The sequence below is a fragment of the Labeo rohita genome, chromosome 9, assembly GCF_022985175.1.
Source record: "Labeo rohita strain BAU-BD-2019 chromosome 9, IGBB_LRoh.1.0, whole genome shotgun sequence".
Lineage (NCBI taxonomy): Eukaryota > Metazoa > Chordata > Actinopteri > Cypriniformes > Cyprinidae > Labeo > Labeo rohita.
The window spans coordinates 15,913,497-15,936,116 of NC_066877.1; the positions used below are offsets into that span (position 1 = coordinate 15,913,497).

General features: G+C 36.2%; 1 protein-coding gene across 1 annotated transcript in view; it reads left to right on the forward strand.

Annotated features, from left to right (window-relative positions):
• The window catches only part of gypc (glycophorin C (Gerbich blood group)), a 31,226-nt gene extending 8,968 nt beyond the window's left edge, over positions 1–22,258 (forward strand). Inside the window, exons 3-4 of the mRNA XM_051120071.1 lie at positions 15,042–15,071; positions 18,692–22,258. Of these exons, the coding sequence (XP_050976028.1) occupies positions 15,042–15,071; positions 18,692–18,888 (227 nt within the window). The 3' untranslated portion in view covers positions 18,889–22,258. The remainder of the gene's footprint in view (positions 1–15,041; positions 15,072–18,691) is intronic.
• Positions 22,259–22,620: the final 362 nt, after the last annotated feature.

Below are 22,620 nucleotides of genomic sequence, written 5' to 3' on the forward strand. Positions count from 1 at the left end.
AAATTCCAGCTTTGGTTGGCTCTTGCACATCTCGTGACCAATTTTGCTAATGTTCGGAAGTATTTTTTGCATGACTTGTATGCGCTTTATGGGAACGGGATTATTTTCAATGATAAAACCTTATGATTTACTCTCTTCTTCACAAAATAAAAGTTTGCCTCACATATGTTTGTGGCTAAACATAAAAGTACAGTCACAGGCATTTATTGTAGGGCTGTCAAACAATTGATCGCGATTAATCGCATACAGAATAAAAGTTTGCATAATATATGTGTGTGTACTATGTGTAATTATTATGCATATATAAATACACACAAATATAGAAATATGTTATGTACAAAATATTTTTATATATAATAGAAATTATATAAAATATAAATAAACACATATACTTGTAAATATTTCTTGAATACTTATTGTTAAATATTTCTTAACACTTGAATGTGTTTGTATTTACATATACATAATAATTACACACAGTACACACAGATATATTAGGCAACCTTTTATTTTGTATTAATCGTGATTAATCGTTTGACAGCCCTACAATAAATACCTGTGACTGTACTTTTATTTGTGTTTTATATTGTTCTGAAGTGGGTTTGTGGTATGAAAGTATAGATGTATATAAAATTATTTCTATTTTTACAAATCCATGCAGATAACTGAAATCAATAGAGTACCCTGTACGTTGAAAAGTCCTGTCCAAGCTTCACTGTGTGATGAGTTGGGAGTGAATGCGTGTTGCTCAAACAGTAAGAAAATGGCTCAAACATTGGAGGGCGAAGCTAGGCCAAGAGAAGAGAGAGAACAAATAAGGGAAATAGGACAAGACTTTGCTTTGTTCATGGAGCAGGATGAAACAAAGTTGGAACCAGAGGGGTTGTAGATGTTTTCCAGCTACAGGACAAACACTGAGTGAGTGAGTGTGTGTATGTGTTCCTCAGAGGAACAAAACACCAAGCCAAAATGCTGATTTATCTTGTGTTCTGAATGCACATCCAAGTCCCCCAGTTTGTGATGGAAAAAATAGCAAACAAAACGCTTGTTGGTCTGTATCCCGCCGCAGTACAACAGCTGCATGTGCATTCACCTTGCACTGACACTTATGCCATGACACTGTTTTTAATTGGGAACTGTTAAAAGAAGGGCAGTCTGCACGTCTGTGTTTGTAGCTGTAATTGACCAGCAAATGTTACTGTATGTAACTGCTTGCTGTATGTGAAAATCTGACCAAAAAACACTGATGCAGTGCAATAAGTCTTTTGAACAAGCTTTGCATCATTAGACAATGATCAGCATTATGAATGAAATCCAGCTTTCCTGCAGTATTTATCAATTGCTTGTATGCGATTCGTACAGCTGTATATGTCCATCCACGGGAATGTTGGAGAATCAACAGCAGGGCCTTTATATTACTACTGACGGAAACAGGCAGTGTTTTCAACCAGCTGTCTATAATCAACCTCAGTGGGCCTGCAGTCACTTGACTGGCTCATGAGAGCACATGCCCATTAGTAAACTCATTGAAAAGGCTTTCTCTCTCAGAGAATCACTGGCTCTCAGCTTGAATGAGGGAATCTGAGTGTGGTAGAGAGGAGAGAGGGAGAGGTATTCTTTCGAGGCGAGATGCGTGACATATGGTTGGGTGAGATATGAACGGTTACCACTTGAGCCTCAAATCCCAGGCAGATGTGACCTCAGGCCATAGAGGAAACAGAGAGACGGAGCGAAACACCAGATTGTTTGAGGAAATCAGTTGCAGAAAAGAAGAGAGAGGGGAATAGTGAAGAGCTCTTTAACTGAGACTCCCACAGGACTGTGTGTGTGAGTGTGAACCATATTCAGAATCTCATGACTAGCCCCAAAACAAGTGAGCTTGAACTCAGCGCTGTGGTCATGATGAGCCCACATCAGCGGCAGAAGGAAGTTAGTAAGCTGATAACACACTATCGTTTTCTCTTTACAGATTCTGTTAGGGATAGACACAATGACATATACTCTTCAATTAATACGTTTTAAAGGGATAGTTTACCCAAAATGAAAATTCTGTCATAAATTACTCACCTTCATGTCGATCCAAACCCATAAGGCCTTCATTCATCTTCAAAACACAAATTAGCTTTCTGACCCTGCATAGATAGCAACGCAATTGACTACTTTAACAATGTCCTTACTACCTTTCTGGGTCTCGAACCCAGAAAGGTAGTAAGGACATTGTTAAAATAGTCCATGTGTCATCAGTGGTTCAATTGCAATGTTATGAAGCTGCAAGACTACTTTTTATGTACAAAGAAAACAAAAATAACACCTTCAACAATTTATTCTCTTCCATGTCAGTCTTCGCCACGTGTTCATGAGAATACCATGACGCATGCGTGTGGTTCGTAAGGATGTCTGAAAATTAAAAGAGATGATGACTTACAGTTTTTTGTTCTGCCTTACTTATTTGAACCAGAATAAGAGAGATGGACGTTCTTTGTCAGAATGCCAGCTCCTGCATCTGCAGCACCACACGTATGCGTCGTGGTACTTTTGTGAACGTGCGTTGAAGACTGACACAGAAGAGAAGAAACTGTTGAACAAAGTCATTATTATTTTCTTTGCGCACAAAACCTGTTCTTGTAGCTTTATAAAATTAAGGTTTTATGAAGTAAAGATGTTCTTACTACCTTTCTGGGCCTTGAATGTGGTAGTTGTGTTGCTGTCTATGCAGGGTCAGAAAGCTCCCAGATTTCATCAAAATATCTTATTTTATGTTCAGAAGATTAATGAAGGTCTTATGGGTTTGGAACGAGATAAGGGTGAGTAATTAATGACAGAATTTTCTTTTCTGGATGAACTATCCCTTTAAGTTTGACACACACAAAAAAAAATGTCAGGATGTGTTGGAGCTGACAGAATTTTTGGGGAGGATGTAGGTATCATGAGCAGACAAGCCAGTTTGTTTATTGAGGAAAACAACATTTTTAACATCAGTTAAAACTTAACCTAAACCTTGTAATTCATAATCAAATTTCATAACTCGATCTTCTAGATCTTCAGTCTTCTCAATCCAATCAACAACTGATGCCGTGCATGCCCTACCTTTTCCTTTTGTCAAAAATTCACTTGGATGTACATCACAATACGAACATGATCTGTCACTTCTTCTGTTTTCATTGTGAACCCTAAGGTCACATATGCAGCGTCTATTTATTATGTTACCCTTCTTAAAGTTTGTAATATGCCCCCTAGGGGTGTGTTTGGAGTGACATGAGGTTGAGAAAATGACAGTTTAGCCACACTATTGCGTCATAAAGTGGTACATCTCACAACCTGTCATTTTGGCAGACTGGCTTAAATATAAGCTTTTGTTAGACTAACAAGAAAGTTTAGAGTTTTGAAACTTACAGTATGTTTTTATGGTACAAGGATCTCTTATATGTCAAAAGATTGAGGAAAAACAATTTTGATTTATCAGTTCATGACCCGTTTAATGTGTTTTTTCACAGAGGTTTTCGTTATTGTGTATGAGGAGGAAAAGTAGAAAAGTTCTGCTGTTGCAGCCATGCTGCTGCTTCACATACTCTCTGCTGATGCCTGTGCTGTAAAACGACTAATCCTTTACCTGCAGGACAGGCGGATGAAGACGGTAATGTCATGTCTGTATTTATAAACTTGCAATGGAAAGTCTGAAAACTTTAAAACCCTTTCTGTACACTCAGGTTTAGGTCCCTGTGGATATTTCCACATTCCTCTTATCTTCATAGACGTGCACTCTGTCGCCTCCAGTCCTCTTTCTCAATTTGATTTTTCCTCCCCCTCAGCGCCACAATCTGATTTCTGGGCCACTGAATAACAGTATCTGTGGCCAAGTGACCTCGGGGTCATTTGCAATTTCCTTCTCTTACATATTTTTGTGCGATTCTCAATCTATTTCTCACACTTTCACTGCTCGCAAAGATTAGATGTCCTAGTCCCAAAGATGATAGACTGACCTTCTCAAGGGCAAGTGCCGTCTATAGAAATGAATATCATAATAATAATTATGCTGCTTTGATTATGGCACATGGCATTGTGAGGCATATCCGGATGATGAATGAAGCCATCTAGGCAGCAGGGGCCATTCAGATTCATTGTGTCGCCGCTCAAAGGAATATGTCGGATTCGCTCTTTGATGTGCGAACGGTTTCTCAAGGGTGATTCACACCAGCTTATGTAAGGGTTAAAAGAGTCAAGAATGTTGAGACGCCGACAAAGCCAAGTGACCTGTTATGACCGGAGTAGAAATACGGACATGCTAGCAAAATGAAAAACTGCAACTGACATTTCTAATCTACAGATGTCAATGTACAATATAAATGACTGTTATTGGCCACTTACAAACAGAGTCTTTGTAAAGATTATGGACAGGAAGTTAGGGTGTTATAGAAGTGAAGCGGAATGTGTGGCTGTGTAATGGTGTGGAAGAGTGAGCTGTTCATGTTTTTAGTTGCACAGCTGTTGGGGTGGATCCACTTTCAAACCAGCACTCTTTTATAAAGCCAGTGTACACTGTACCAACGATTAAATAACACTGTCGCTGTCACTACACTGTTTAGTTTTAGTTAAAAAAAAAAAATTGTGTTAGTATAAGAGATTATTTTACTCATTAAAGGGGTCATCGGGTGCCCATTTTCCACAAGTTGATATGATTCTTTAGGGTCTTAATGAAAAGTCTAATATATTTTGGTTGAAAATTCTCAATGGTTGTGTAAAACAACACCCTTTTTACCTTGTCAAAACGGCTCAGATGTTGGGAGTAAATGACGACCACTATGTTCATTATTACATCCAGCAACACAACACCTCAATCGCTCAATCTGAGATATTCTTGTCTAACTTACATCCCTGCTTCGGCATCGAAACAATGGAGGTCAGACCGATCTGAGGTAAGACGCTCATGTCAATCAACTATCATGGGAGCGGCCTCTGTCGGTGTGACGCACATCTGAGAATGGCTTGATTTAAAAAAAAAAAAAAAAGGGGGATATTATTTTTACAGATGAATTAAAAACCACTGCATGTATTTTTATCATTATAGAGTAGATGTGTACATACACTGCCAACAAACATTAATGTTCAAACAACGTAAAAGTGATGACCCCTTTAAGACATATTTAAGATATTAGAATGATATCTGAAAGTTCATGTGACATTGAAGACTGGAGTAATGATGCAAAAAAATCAGCTTTGCATCACAGGAATAAATTACATTTAAAAATGTATTCAAATTGAAAATCAGTTATTTTAAATTGTATTAACATTTCATAATATATCAGTTTTTTTCTTCTATATTTGTAATCAAATTAAAGCTGCCTTGATGAGCTTGATGACAGTCTATGACAGTGAATTTGCCTCAAAGGAAACACACAACACTCTTGTAAAATATTCAGTGGTATTCATGTGTCACTCTTCTGCTGTATTTAACTTGTTCTGGTCTTTTCAAAACCCTTATAAGTTTTTGTATTCAGTGGAAAGCAAAGAAGTTGTTTTGCTGTTTTTGCAGTCAAGCTCTAACAATAAAACTTTTTAGGCCATTGAAATCTTTTCCTTTAATGGTAGCTCTCAAATCTGGTTTGTACTCACTTAAGCATTTGAAAGTTACTGCTGAACAGTTTTGATGTCAACAGTGTCACATGCCACTGGCTCTTGTGTGTCTTCCCAGCACACACACAATGTCATAAGATGCTGATATTTGGTTACATTTCGGTTGTGACGTCGGGTGACCAAAATTTAATGTCATTTCAACGTCTAATGTCAGCATTAATTTGATATCCAATACCGACATCAGCTGTTGTTGATATTTTGTTGTTTTTGGGTCGTGTAACCAAAATCCAACGTAAAGTCAGTGTCAAAACGACGTCAAATACTGACGTCAACACGATTCTCAAACAGAATGCAATGTCTGTCCGACATCATGTCCAATGATGTTATATTGACATGGGTCTTTTCTTGACCCAAAACTATCGCATTGCTTAAAAAGACTTGGATGTCATCTTGGAATATGCCACATAAAAAACTTATAATAATGAGTGATGGATGGATGCTAGGTATCATTATAGTTATCTTTATAGCTATTATATGATATATTTGTGATATAGCATTTGCTGTTACGTAATCGTCAACAGAGTTGAAAATTTCAGCAGAGCATGTTGAGGTTGGGCAGGATAAAATTTTCTACAGCGCCTTATGAGACTGCCCAGTTCAATAACAGAAATCTGTCCCACTCTCCTCTCCTCAATGTAACAGCACAAGCTTTCAGCACGCTTCCCACCCTCTCTCCTCCTCCAAATCTCACTCCATTAGTCACATCCATTACTCCCATTTCCTTCCCTGTCTTCTGTACTCGGCTCATTTTTCTTTTAGGAATGGACGGAAACTAGCATGTGGTTTCCTCATTCTGTCTCCTCCATCTCAGCCCAGTACGGTAATGAATTTAGGGTTATAATCACCATTGAGCTCTTGTGTAATATATGCTTGCACCTGTGCTGTCCTGGTGGCTGCCCTGTCTGTGCTCAGTGAGCTGTATGTGTATTGCATGATGCAAATCGATGCAATACCTTGATGTGATTAACCTCCTTATGCTACTTCAGGTCTGGCCTACTGACTCAATGAATAACGCACTTCTAATCCAAAATTAAATAAGTCAGTGTACTATACATGGACATAAAGTGCCAGTTGCATGATCATAGTCACTTTGTTAAGACAGTGTCTTAAGAACTAGTTTGACCAACTAGCAGTTCACCAAATGGTAATCAGTATTACTTTTTGTATTCAAATCAGACCATTCTACGGTTTTATGTAACTGACTTTTTGCCAACTACTGTAGGGGTGTGTGATATATCGTCTACGATAATATCGTAATTGTTGTTAAAATGATATGCAATTTGACATTATCGAGTATATCTCAAAAACACACCTAGATTCATTCATAGACTATGAGATTTAGGTAAGACTACTGTGCTTGCACATTTAGAGTGTGGGATTAAGCTTAAAATAGAGAATGACGAGTTGATTTTTCTAATCAGAATTGCGAGAATAAAGTCAGAACTTTGAAAAATAAACTCAAATGTATTCTTTTATTCCATGGCTTCCATAGACCACTACTTGAACTGTCATTTTCTGCTGCCAGATAAGCTTTGTCCACAAGAACTGTTTGCAAACACTGAATTTGTCTATTAAAATACATTTAGAATTCCCCCAAAATTCAAAAAATACCCCTGTATAAATTTTATGTGTCTTTTAATTTTCTGATATAGTTAATATCACATGAATATCACTGTTATAGAACAGTCCAATAAACAAGTTAAGTTTAACTGACTTACATTTTAGACTCAAGTTCCTGTTTTTGCTTTATTTCATTAACAAAAATAGTTCAAAATAGAACAGCAGAGCTGTTTCGGTCTCTGAGCAATACACAAGATGCTTAGTTACCAAATCAATCAGCTGTTTGAGCGAATCAGTCGAAACGAATGACTCATTGACTCACTTATGCAGTGATCTGCTGCCACCTACTGGCGATTTTAAGTTTATATGTAATCTTGGACCACAAAACCAGTCTTACGTAGGACAGGTATATTTGTAGCAATAGCCAAAAATACATTGTATGGGTCAAAATAATCGATTTTTCTTTTATGCCAAAAATCATTCGGATATTAGGTAAAGATCATGTTCCATGAAAATATTTTTGTTAATTTCTTACCGTAAATATATCAAAACGTAATTTTTGATTAGTAATATGTATTGCTAAGAACTTAATTTGGACAACAAAGACGATTTTCTCAGTGTTTTCATTTATATTTTCCATTTTTATCCCCTAAATCATTGCAAATATCAGTTTTTTTTAAAACATAAAAACATTAATGCATTTTTAACTGCAGATTAAATGCATTCATGTCCTGCACTGAACAGTTTGTGTGAATGCATCTAAAAGCCACTTAAGATGCAGATTCTGTGCCACCTCTGCATTACAAACAAATTTTGTTGATTTCATTTGATTGGTAACAGCCCTATATTGTCTTACTATTTGAATTTATTGATTAAATTTAAGAATTTGACACAAAAGATGATCCATACATTTAATTAGATTATAAAAAATGGCTTTATAAAGGTAGAATGCCTAAAAAAGGTAAAAAATCGATTTAAACTTACTGGAAAAAGTTCATTTCTGTTACTCCTTCAAACGCATCACTGCACAGAATATGAAGAATATTAAAAGCTTTGGGAGTCAGCTGTCCACGGCAGTCCTAAATCTGTAAAAGTACCAGCACAAAAACACGCTCAGCAAAATATTGTCTAATTATCGTTATTGACAAAATTCCAGAAAGTATATCGAGATATCATTAACGCACACCACCACTGCTTGGTTTATCATGCATCACTACATTGACAAAGACCTCAGACCTTTTCTGTCTGTGAAATTTCACTAATGTGACCGCAACTTAAAGGTGTAAAATAGCATAAGTCAGCGATTCCTGGTCCGATAGGATGATTCTTCATGACATGGGAAGGCTGATGAACATCATTCGGCCTTGACACAAGCTTCCTAAATCATCAATTTTCTGATATGATCTTGCAGGGCAATCACATCACCAACAATACAGTGTAGAAATACAGTGACTGGTCCTCTCACGTCTGATAGAAATGACTATCATAAAACCTGTTTAAGAGGAGGATTTAAAGGTCTGAATAGCCTTGGTGGTATAGAGGAATGTGAGAAGAGCTCCTCACCAGTAAACAAGAGATTTATTGATGGGCTTATATGCTTTCACTCAAGGCTGTTTTGAGGCATTTCTTGATGTGAATCTGTGCATGCAGACATAGTAAATAACAAGATGATCAATATTTCCTTTTTACAGTCTCAAGTCTGATAAGAGGTTAGAAGTCATTTTGAGCTTAATACATAAAACATATTACTGTGAAGACAGCAGGTCAGCTGTTGTACTTTAAACCTTCAAACTTTTTATGGCATAGTGTTATGAGATGGCAGGGATTATGACACCAAAATATGATTGTTACCAAAATATAAAGACAACTATATTTATTATTTATCATGTGTACAGATATCACTGTAAGGATAATTATAATGTATCACACTTGCCATGCGCTCAGTTGTATATAAAATATATTATTATTATTATTATTATTTTTAATTTTGGCTTAACTTTTACAAGGACTCCCCAAAATTCCCATTGGATTTCCTTGAACAACCTTGCACTAAAGGACTGTGGGAATGAATTCTCATTCTTACCTCCTCTGAAGAGCAGAAAGTATGTAAAACAGTGTGAAATCCATTAGGAATTTTTGCAGGATACGACACAGACTCTCGACTATGCGGTGGCCTTATTCTTCCTCACTGTGGCTGCTGCACTACAGAAAAATGTATCTAATTAAAATATGTTGATTAACTAGGACTGAGCATTTGTATGGTTTGTTAGAGGTTCATTATAAGCTAAGGCTTCTCTGCGGCTCCCTCAGGTTATCATCTATTGTCAGTGTCCTCACTGGCAATAGGCTATTTAAGGGGAAGCTGCTTAGCTTTTAATGCTTCTTCACATAGTAGGATTTGGGGTAACGTTTTACAACCAGCTGGTTTAAAGCTGAAGTGCATAGTTTGTTCAATTTTAAAATATACACTACCAGTCAAAAGTTTTGAGTCAAATTTTGAAATAATTTTACAATTTAAAATAACAGTTTTTTATTTCAATATATTTTAAAATGTCATCTATTTCTGTGATTTTTTTTTTTTTTTTTTTTTTTTTTTTTTTTAAAGCTGAATTTTTAGTATCGTTACTCCAGTCACATGATCCTTCAGAAATCATTCTAATATTTTGATTTGCTGCTCAAAAGCACTTATTATTATGTTGAAAACCACTGAGAAGATTTTTTTCAGGTTTCTCTGATGAATAAAAAGTTCAGAACAAGAGCATTTATCTGAAACAGAAATCTTTTGTAATATTATAAATGTTTTTACCATCACTTTTCATCAATTTAAAGCATTCTTGCTAAATAAAAGTATTCATTTCTATCATTTATTTAAAAAAAATCAATGGTATAGTGTATAATGTTACAAAAGCTTTTTGTTTCTGATAAATGCTGATCTTTGGATCTTTTTATTCATCTAAGAATCCTGAAATAAAAAATGTTTCTTGAACAGCAAATCAGCATATCAAAATGATTTCTGAAGGATCACGGACACTGAAGACTGGAGTAAGGATGCTGAAAATATAGATTTGATCACAGGAATAAATTTTACATTTTAAAATATATTTAAATAGAAAACAGCTATTTTAAATAGTAAAAATGTTTCAAAATTGTACTTTTCTTGCTGTACTTCGGATGAAATAAATGCAGGCTTGGTGAGCAGATGAAACTTTAAAAAACATTAAAAATCTTACTGTTCAAAAACTTTTGACTGGCAGTGTATGTTACTATCATATTCAGTAGCAACTATAAGAGAATCATTCATAGGTTGATATCTCTGTCAACATTTTAAGGGCCATATACTTCCAGTTTTCAAGTGCGCCTGTGTCTGTCCATTTTTAAGCTGCTCTTTAAAAAGGACGAAGGATGATGAATAATAAACAACAGCCAATCGTCTGAGAAGTGAGAGAGAGAGACAAGGAGAGCGAGAGGAAAGGAGTGTCTAAGAGAGATGGTTTAGCGAGGCGTTTAGTGGCTGTTTTCACTCTTAGTTTGGCACAGGCAGTTGGCCACAGTCGAGTGCTTTCCTGACAGACACTGGAGCTGTTAATTCTCTACATGAAACATGAAGGCTGCCCTGACACTTCATCACCTCAGAGATGAGACAAGGACCTCTATTGCTGCAGTTTTGACAATGTACTATAGAACCTGCCTAGGAAGGTGATGGGCCTTTTGTGGTGCATCTAGTGGAGCGGCAGAATCAGCCTGCAAAATTATAGATTCTGGATTACAAGAGGAAGAGGTTGATTTGGTGTCTTCTTTAAGACTGATAAAGTTCTCTGGGAATAAAACAATTTCTAGTAGGACTATTTAAGGCTACTTTTAACCTAGTTATCCAGTGTGTGTGAGGCTAACAGATGACAGCCAGATCATTGGTTTTCACCATGAATAAAATGTTCAGATCAGAGCTAAATGCCATTGCTTTGGTAGTTCTCCAGTTTGCTGAAATTTGGACAGATTTACAGTTTGGTCACTGGGCAGAGCAACAATGAGAAATTTGCATTAATTCAAGCTGGAAAATTATCAGCTTAATGCGTTTCCCACCCAAGAACTGAAGAGACTGGAATTCATTCTGGCTCCTGGTTTTGCTGCCCATCCTGTCGGGAGACAATTACCAGTGCGCTTCAAAAGCCGGCTTTGGGCAAGATTAGCTCCACTTCTGGGAAGGTGATGAAAGCAAATGTCTTGCTGCTGGGTTTGCTCTGCCCTGGGTCTGTGTGGCAGAAGTGAGAGAGAGAGGGTGGAATGCCTTTGGCCCTCATCATCTTTCAGGTCCAACCCGTCGGCTTTCATGGCAGGCTGTGAAAAAAAAAAAAGAAGCTGTTCTTCAGATCTGGCCACGCAGCACAGATGTCCTCCTCCATGTCACAGCGGCTGGCGGATTTCACTAACGAGGCTAACGAGGGGACGCCTCCAGGCGAGACAGGCTCCCTCGTGTTTGCATGGCAAATTTAGCAGAGATTTAATCCGTCCTGGGGTGCTGTGGCTCTACACTGAGTGTGACTTAGAAAGATCTTTTATAACGGGCTTAACATCCACTATACTGAGAATTTCTGCTGTAAAATAAGACCTATGTCCATTATACATTTAAGCCTGAAATTTCGGGTCTCCCTGTGCCACACATAACATTCCATGTGTCATAAATTTAAGGCTGAAGAGTGTAATTAAACATCTACCATCTTAATTTAATATGCAGCGGCGGCTAAATGTAAGCCATTTGTTTTGTGGTGCTTTCAGAACATTGTGGCGTTTGTTTCAGCATCTGATATAGCAACATTGGTTCAGCCAGTGGTGAGTTTGTGGCAAGATTGTTTGAAATCAACCATTATTTTTGCAATTCGGTTCGGTGAAGCCAGTAGTGCAGAAATTCCACACTTCAGCTTCAAATCCTAAATAGATTTCAACAGTTTGCCTCTCTATCCACTGAATGGGAATAGAAACGTGACCGGTGAGATATAAAAACAACAGTGTCCTTCATGCCCCTTTTCAATGATTCAACTTTCCAAACTTTCCTACCAGCTGAAACACGTTAGCTTTCTTAAAGGTGCACTAGGTCATTTTTTGTTCATGTTGCCGGTCTAGTGTTGTGCATTACAGAAGCAAAGGTTTTCGATGACAAATGTTAATGTAGAAATTTACAGTCACCCGTTATTAATTTATTACGTAAGGAAAGCATGGGAATACTAAGAAAACTAATAGCATTTAACAGGTCACCTGATCTTAGTCATGACCTCCATAATGTGGCCTGTTCCATATACAAAAAAACTGATTTTATTAGGTAGCTCATACAACTGTTAACAAAGTTAGTGTATATGATTTTAAATGTTTTTTAACCAAATATGGTTATTGCTACCTGGTCTCATGACGAAAACATACCTGTGGGAACTTTTTCGCAAGACGCGAAATACGTACCAAAAAGTACGTCACTGCAGTTTCCAACAGAAATTAACACTTTCATTTTCTTAGTTTTGGGAGATGAGAGGGTCTGTGTTACTTACTATTGGAGAAAGTGTAACTGTGTGTGTCTTGATAACCAATCACATTACAGCCCTGACGTCATTAAATTTCAGTTCAGAGTTGTGCGACACTCAGTCGTCGTTTACGGATACCTTTGGAATGAATGGGAAGTGCTGTAAGCTGAATCTCACTTGTCGCAAAAAGTCAATGACTGTGTGAATTCTAAAAATAGTTAAATCCAAAGGTATTATTTAGTGTCAAACATGTTTAAAAGTAGCCGATATGAGGTCGATTCAGTAAGGGATAAGTTGTTTTCTCTAAAAAACTGTTTATTCAGCATAGTGAAGCCTCTTCTCCATTGACACCCATTTAAAGAAAATTGCCTCTGGCAGATCTGAATGTGAGTTTGCAGTCCACTGCTAAAGTGAGACAGTGGGATTTCCAGCATTTGTCACTAGAGAGAAGTGGCTTCACCAGATCATGTTATGATATTTTAATTAAAATGGTCAAAAAGGTCACAATAAGATTAAAGGGATAGTTAACTCAAAAAAGAAAAAGTCTGTCATTAATTACTCACCCTCATGTCGTTTCAAACCCGTAAGACCTTTGTTAGTCTTCAGAACACAAATTAAGATATTCTTAATGAAATCCAAAAGCTTTCTGATCCTGCATAGACAGCAACACAACTGTAACGTTCAAGGCCCAGAAATGTAATAAGGACATTGTTAAAACCTTAATTTTATTAAGTTATGACAATACTTTTTTGTGTGTAAAGAAAACAAAAATTATGACTTTATTCAATAATTTTTTCTCTTCTGTGACAATCTTCGACATGCCTTCACAACAGTCACATTTTAACGATGTCCTTACTACCTTTCTGGGCCTTTCTGGAATGTGTTGCTGTCTATGCAGGGTCAGAAAGCTCTTGGATTTCATCAAAAATATCTTCATTTGTGTTCTGAAGATGAACGAAAGTCTTACAGGTTTGGAATGACACGAGGGTGAGTAATTATTGACAGGAATTTCTTTTTTTGGGTGAACTATCCCTTTAAAAGCATGAATTTAGAGAACAGAAGATTACCGGAAGAAGTGCAGAGAGCTCAGAGTGTACAAGCACACACTGTTCTTCAGCTATTTAAATAAATATGCCTTTCAATATGTTCAGGAGTCCATCTTCCAGAGGATTCAAAGATGTACAAAATGTGTACTTGCTTCATTAGGAAGCTGAAAGAGGTTATGGACAGTTTTGAGGTTAGCAGGTCAACGAATCTGCATGTTATAATGATGACTCTCAGTAAAAGTGTGTGGTACCTTTAAAACAAACCAGACTCTCCTCTATTAGAGAGATATATTTCATCCAGAGTCTTTCTAGTTAGGAAGAGATGCTTTGGAGAGAAAACATTTTCTGACATGTGGTGAGGTAGAGCTGGAAGCACTTGATTGATTTATAAATAATTCACTGGCTGAAAGCCTCTAAGGTTGTCGTTTATAGTTAGTTATTTATTTATTTTCATATCACTACACCTTTTCTAAAGGACAACTAATTACTGAACTCATAAGGAGACATTAAAGATCACATGAGCGGATGTTATACTTGCAAACACACCTTCATGCCCTTCACATTACCCAAATGTGACTGTTCTGTGTCTCCTTAATTACTCCAAATATAATCACGCTGTAAACAGCATATCACAATGAACTTTTAATCACAATGTAACAGGTTATTAGACACTAATGAGGGAGCTTAATTGTTCATGTTTTGGGGGCATCTGCTTGGTCAAACCTGCATTATCCTTTGTGTTAAAAATAGTTTTGGGGTCTCACTAGATCCATCTCCATTTTGAAAGCAACATGTTTGATTTGCCTGTCCTTCAGTGAAAGTCAAGTCAAGGCAGCAGATGTTGCCTTTGCAATAATTCATGATTATCTTCAATCACTTTCTTTAACGAGCTTTTTGTCCCCATGGTGATGGAGAGAGCGAGTCTCGCTGCCTTACAACGGAGGAGACAGCTGTCTATAAAAACAAAGCATCATGAAAGATTCACGTGTGTTATTATAACACAGGAAGAAAGTCAACAGTACGTGTTTTGTAAGGGATCAGTGAGGCGTGGGAAGATCTTGTTGTAGAGTTTCATGGCTGCAATGCAGCACTCAAAAACAACACTTATATTTAAAAAGTTTCAGAAATCTAGCCATTTAGAAGAGATCGAACAGAGACTTTGTTAAAATGTAAACAGCAGAGGGTAATAGCAACAATACAATGGCACTATATTACAAAATTGACAAAGTGGTATGTGATATAATTAATCTTTTTAAAAAAATTTTGCTTCATCACAATATTTTCTTCTTGTCTTTAGAGGGACCATACTTTGAAGCCATAGTTGGAGGTAAGTGTCACAGACTTTCACATATCTAATATGTCTTAATCTTACCTACAATGCACATCTTTTGCCTTAAAGGGATAGTTTACCCAAAAATGAAAATTCTGTCATAATTACTCACCCTCATGTCTTTCCAAACCCGTAAGACGGGAAAACTCTGTTCATCTCCAGAGACAAATTAAGATATTTTTGATGAAATCCGAGAGCTTTCTGACCCTGCATAGACAATAACGCAACTACCATGTTATTTTAGCTATGTCTTTACTACCTTTCTGGGCCTTGAATGTGTCAGTTGCATTGCTGTCTATGCAGGGTCAGAAAGCTCTCGGATTTCAAAAATATCTTAATTTGTCCTCTGAAGATGAACAAAGGTCTTACGGGTTTGGAACGACCTGAGGTTCATAATTAGTCACAGAATTTTTTGGGGGGGTGAACTATCCCTTTAAATCAATATTTCTACCTTATTTGAACCTTCATAAGTTCACTTCCAGAACAAAAATATACCGATAATTTACTCACTCCTTGTCATCCAAGATGTCCATGTCTTCTTTCTTCAGTCGTAAAGAAATTCGCTAATCGCTAATTTTCAAAAAAAAAAAAAAAATGGACAATTTATATCCTTTTTAACCTCAAATGCTCATTTTGTCTAGCTTTGCATGTACTCTGTGTATTCCATTTCAAGAGAGTTAGGGTAGGTAAAAAAACTCCCATCTCATTTTCTCTTCCAACTTCAAAATCATCCTACATCGCTGCAGAAGTACTGACCCAGTGTTTACAAAGTGACCATGTGAAGAACATCAAACACCCTTTACAAAAAAGATAAAACAGCAATGTAGGATGATTTTGAAGATGGAGGAGAAAATGAGATGGGAGTTTTTCAACATACCCTAACTATCCTGAACTGGAATACTCAGAGTTTGCACAGAGCTAGACAAGATGAACATTTGAAGTTAAAAGTATATAAATTATATATTTTTAAAGAAAATAACTCATCATTTCGCTAGATAAGACCCTTCTCCCTCGGGCACCATAGAAGTCCATTATATGGAGAGAAATCCTGAAATGTTTTCCTCAAAAAACATCATTTCTTTACGACTAAAGAAAGAAAGACATGAACATCTGAGATGACAAGAGGGTGAGTAAATTACCTGTAAATTTGTGAACTAAGTGAACTAATCTTTTAAGCTTACAATGGGCATTTAGGTCTGGGTACAGTTGTTTTTGAGCCGATCACTTGAGCAAAAATGATGAGATGGATGACAAAACAGGAACACAGACAGTCTAAAACCTTTCACTAAAAAACTATTCTAAACAGTGATCCAAATGGCAGCAGGCAAAGGAATATATCTGTTTTCATTTCCGAATATCCAATCCATTTGATGTTTGCAAGAGCTTTTCAGAACAAAACTGGGCACTAGTAAAATATCTTCTATATGATAATGAAATATTAGCAGTATGTTACTTGGAAAAAAAGTTACTTATTCAAATTGCATGGCTGTCAGTGGTGAAAGATGCTTTCTGCCTCCAGAGTGTGTAGTTACCAGAACATTTTGAGAACAGCACTTTGATGATGGTCAGAGAGGCTTGGAAGATTTCTGTACAAATGAGAGGTAATTTGTGCACAAGATGTTTCCTGGCCTCAGAAGATGTCTGGCTAAACGAAAAAAAAAAAAAAAAAGTAGCAATACCACAGTGGTCTCACTTTAGCTCATTTACACATGAATAATCAGTGTGTGGGTTTGTTCTCAAGCTCTGAAGTAATTGGAATTAGTAAACCTCAGCAGGGTTCTAATGATACAGGCTCTCAAAACCTTTTTCAGGCAACTGGTCCGACATATCAGGAAAATTTCATTGTGCGTATTAGTTTGTTAGTGCTGGGTGATTTACTGCTGTTCTCTATAGACAAGACATGCTGAAGATTAGCTTTCAGTGGTTAAGTCTGTCAGTATGTTCATTAGCTAAATTTACATTCTGTTATCACATTTCCCTGTCCTCTCGATTTAATATAATGATGTGAACATGGTTTTCTGTTAAATTCCCACTTGAGTATAGCTAAATATACACTGCTCTCCAAAAGTTTGAAAACGCCCTAGAAATGTGGGGTTTTGGACAATATTGACGTGAATCCTTTTTAATTTGTGATAATTTTGCACTGATAAGGGACAACACAAACTACAGAAACATCTTTTATTACATAAACAGTTCATACATAGAAAAAACTTACATTTTCAATTCATCAAAATATCCACCATTAGCAGCTATTACAGCTCTGCATAATCTGGGCCTAACTTCATTGTATTCTAAACTTAATTGGCAATCAGTTGTTGAAGCTATTAAGGTGTGCTGACCCAAAAATCCTTTAAAAACCTGGGCCAAGTTTAAATCAGTAACCAGGCATCACAGCTGACAAAGAGGCATGTCTGACTTTGACATGTATATATTGCCATTATTACGTAATCAAAATGAAAATTATTATTGCTGGTCTTCAATGATAATGTCAAGTTACTTTATGTTACTTTTAATGTATTTGCACCAACAAATGATAAGGATTTATGCTGATATCGTCCAAAATCACACTTTGCCAGGGATGTTTCCAAACTTTTGGTGGGCAGTGTAAGCTGGGTCAAGAATAAATCTATGAAAACTAGTTATAAACCAAGACATAGGCTAATTAATCAGCCAGCATTTGACTGTTTTAACATAATCCGCCAAGCGGGTAAATGCCGAAACTGATTTTGTATTTCAATATAATAATTTTTATTAATACTTGAACTTTGAATTACTTTTATTTTCTATTTTAGTTAAAGTTTTAGTTTATGTATATATATATATATATATATCAATCATTTAGTGTGTGTATTACATGTGACCCTGGACCACAAAACCAGTCATAAGTAGCACGTGTATATTTGTAGCAATAGCCAGCAATACATTGTATGGGTCAAAATGATCAATTTTTCTTTTATGCCAAAAATCCTTAGGATATTAAGTAAAGATCATGTTCCATGAAGATATTTTGTAAATTTCCTACAGTAAATATATCACAGCTTAAATTTTGATTAGTAATATGCATTGCTAAAAACTTCATTCTGACAACTTTCAAGGCCATTTTCTCAATACTTTGCTTTTTTTGCACCTTCAGATTCCAGATTTTCAAATAGTTGTATCTTGGCCAAATATTGTGCTATCCTAACAAACTCATTCATCAATGGAAAGCTTATTTATTTAGCTTTCAGATGATGCATAAATTTGGTTTTGTGGTTCAGGGTCACATATAAGATGTGTACATCGTAAAAACAAAAAAAAAAACAATCAAGAATTTGTATTGTATAATAGTTATTATGACTAATAACCACCTTCAGATATTGGTATTGGAATCAGTTATTGAATTAGAAATATGTTCCAGATTTAGTGCAAGTTAAGTTCAATCAAACTAATACCACAAAAAACAACTTCAACTTTTTTTCTTGTGGTAATCAGCAGTTCCAAAACCCATATAGTAATGCTTCACTGAACTCAAAACAGTGTCGTCTGTTTATTTCGGGACATTCAGTCTCACCGTGTAGCTGCATCCCACAGGTTATCTTCTAATATAACCTCTCTTTTTCTGTGTCTGTGTGTTCTAGTTGTCATTGCTGTGGTGATTCTGGTCCTGTTCCTCCTCCTGGCCGTCATTCTGCGATACATGTACAAGCACAAGGGCACATATCATACCAATGAGGCCAAGGGCACAGAGTTTGCAGAGACAGCAGACGCTGCTCTGCGTGGAGACCCTGCCCTGCAGGACGCCATGGATGAGAGCAAGAAAGAGTATTTCATATGACACACAATAGCTGGCCCTTTATACACTTCATTTAATAAACTCCTACAGGCTCACATGATGCCTCAATCCTGTTTGCTGGAGCAGTGAAGTAACTGACTGAGCTCCCCGCAAACAGAAACAAACAAGAAGAGTATTGTGAAATTCCTCTATATTTCAATATCTGAGATTTTATCTGTTTATATTTATTGTTTCCTGAAAAAAAGGTAACATGCCACACTCCTTGTAAAGCTGAGTGTCTGAACAAACATCAGCTCAGGAGAATGAGATGGTATTAAGATGAAAGAAAGAAAAGTTTTTGATTTTATTAGACAGAATATGAATGTGAATGACAGGTAATATTAGAAGACATTTAAATGTAACATTTTAAGAACGTTGAGGAAAAAAACCAAGAAGAATGTGAAATTGATTTAATTACTATTTTCTATATACTGTATATGACACATGTGACCCTGGACCACAAAACCAGTCTTAAGTAGCATGGGTATATTTGTAGCAATAGCCAAAAAATAACACTGTATATCAAAACTTAAGTTTTGATTATTAATATGCATTGCTGAGAACTTTAAAGGCGATTTTTCTCAGTATTTAGATTTTTTTTTGCACCCTCAGATTACAGATTTTCAAATAGTTGTATCTCAGCCAAATATTGTCCTGACCTAACAAACCATACATTAATTGAAAAGCTTATATATTTAGCTTTCAGATGATCTATAAATCTCAGTTTCGAAAAAATTGACCCTTACGACTGGTTTTGTGGTCCAGGGTCACATATATAAGAATCAGGGATCAGATTCATGAATATCTTCTTAAGTAAGAAGTTAAATTCTAAAAAGTTTGTTTATTTTCTTAAGAACATCTTATTTTTTAAAGATGAAAATGGCTTTTGGTCAGGGGTGCCCGAAGTTGGTCTTGAGGACCAGTGTTTTGCAGAGTTTGCCTAAACACACCTGCCTGGAAGTTTCTAGTGTGCTTATTAAGAGCTTGATTAGCTGGTTCAGGTGTGTTTATTTGGGGCTGGAGCTAAACTCTGCAGGATACCAGCCCTCCAGGTCTGAGTTTGGGCAACCCTGGCTTGGTGTTGTCTGATTGTATGGCAGTTCTTGCCAAAGACTCGCCGTTCAACTTAATGCAAAACACTTCAAGATCGCAGATTACCGTAATGATCGTAATAAACATGCACACTCTTTACTTTGTGAGAGGCGTTATGGGAGTCCAGTATTCAATGTCACGCTTTTAATGCACTGTGTATTTAAAATAGTTAGTTTTAAAGAGCCTGTCAAGATTGCACTCTCTCTTCCACTTGAACCAGAACATAAAACTCGTTATTCAGCAATTTAGCATGTAAGAACATTTATATAAACAATAGGAAAAAACTGTGGGCAAAAAGCCATTGGGTTTTTAGATGCAGAAAAGTCAACCCATATTAAAGAAGTCCACTTCCAGAACAACAATTTACAAATAATTTACTAGCGTCCTTGTCATCCACAATGTTCATGTCTTTCTTTCTTCAGTCGTAAAGAAATTATGTTTTATGAGGAAAAACTTCAGCATTTTTCTCCATATGATGGACTGCTATGGTACCCCGATTTTGAACTACCAAAATGCAGTTTAAATGCGGCTTCAAACAATCCCAAATGTGGTTGTAAATGATCCCAGCTGAGAAAGAAGGGTCTTATCTAGCGTAACGATCGGTTATTTTTTAATAAAAATAATACAATTTCTATACTTTTTAATGTCAAACGCTCGTCTTGTCTTACTCTGCCTGGACTGTTTTTGTTCTGGTTCGTGACAGTTAGGGTATGTCGAAAAACTCCCATCTCATGTTCTCCCTCAACTTCAAAATCATACTATATCGCTGTTTTACCTTTTAAGGGTGTTTGATCTTTTTTGCATGTTTACTTTGCAAAGACTGTGTTGGTACTTCTGCAGCAATGTAGGATAATTTTGAAATGATTTTTGAAGTTAAGGGAGAAAATACGATTGGAGTTTTTCAACATACCCTAACTGTCCATTTTAAGACCCTTCTTCCTCGGCTGGGATCATTTAAAACCGCATTTGGGATCGTTTAAAGCCACATTTAAACTGCATTTTGGAAGTTCAAAATCGGGGCACCATATCAGTCCATTATATGAAGAAAAGTGCAGAAATGTTTTCCTCAGAAAACATAATTTCTTTACGACTGAAGAAAGAAAGACATGAACATCTTGGATGACAAGGGGGTGAGTACATTATATGTGAATCTTTGTTTTGGAAGTGGACTTTTCCTCTAACTCTCAGAAAAAAATTTAAGCTGTCACTGGGGTGATACCTTTTCTAAACGGTGTATATCAACACCATAAAATTGATAGTTCACCCAAAAATGAAAGTTCTGTAATTAATTACTCACCCACATGTTACAAACCTGTAAGACCTTCGGTCAGACCTTCAGAACACAAATTACGATTTTATATTTTGGAATAAAGTTGTTATTTTTGTTTTCTTTTCGTAGAAAAAGTATTCTCATAGCTTCATAACATAACGGTTGAACCACTGATGTCACGTGGACTGTTTTATCGATGTCCTTCCCTGTGCACACACATCACGGAGAAGTCTATTTGACATTTACATCTGGAACACATATTTTTTTAGAACATCTGCAATACATCTATAGGACGTTTCCTATCAGATGTCAAATAGACGTCTATTAGATGTCTTCAAGATGGTTATTATTTAGAATGTATGTAAAACTGACATCTTACAGACGTCTGTCAGATGTAACAGATGCTGTCCAGATCAAGTGATCTTTAACAGACATCTCGCAGACGTACGTGTGTACGTTACTACCTTTGTAGACACTGAACATGGTAGTTGCATTGCTGTCTATATATGCAGGGTCAGAAAGCACTCGGATTTCACCAAAAATATCTTTATTTGTGTTGTAATAAAGGTCTTACGGATTTGGAACGACATGAAGGTGAGTAATTAATGACAGAATCTTTATTTTTTGGGTGAACTATTCTTTTAAAGGTACATATTCATACTTAAAAGGCACATATTTGTACCTTTTGAAGGCGTACGACCACAGTGACCGCATTTGTACCTTTATTTCTGAGAGTGTAGGTGTTAATCACGTGCATTGTTTTGTTCTTACTGTAGTAATTCTAAATACAACTGTTTTCTTCTGGTTGTGGAAAAAAAAAAGATTTTTGTAAGAGTATCTAAGATCTAATTGTTAGACTGATCTAATGAAATGTTTCTTGTAATTAGAAGCAGTAGTAGAGTTTGACAGCGGAGAAAATAAATGAGAAAAATATCTGCTTCAGATGCCTTAACTTTTTAATTACATGTATATTAACGTTTCAGCAACAAATAAAATTAATTGTATTTCTTGGCCTGTTGCTTTTTTGTTTTTTTGTCAATTTCCCAATTTTATACTTGAATAATTTTCATTATTTTTATTTATTTTTTTACAAAAAACACAAGTCTAGAAAAGAAAGAAAGAAACATTTACTCAAAACTTTACTCACTTTTTTATTTAAAGCAAATTGTCCAAGTTGTGTTAACTAGAAAGTAAAAGTAAACAGTGACCATAGCTGTCAAGCTAGATTTTCAGTGAATAATAGTTATATTTAGGTCTGCTCCTCACATAGAGTTGTCAAATGGCTTAGAAAACTTATAAAACAGTGCGTGAATCATATTTACTTTGATGAGGCTTTTATGGTGCTGTTTTTGTTAAAATCTTCTTTTGTTCTC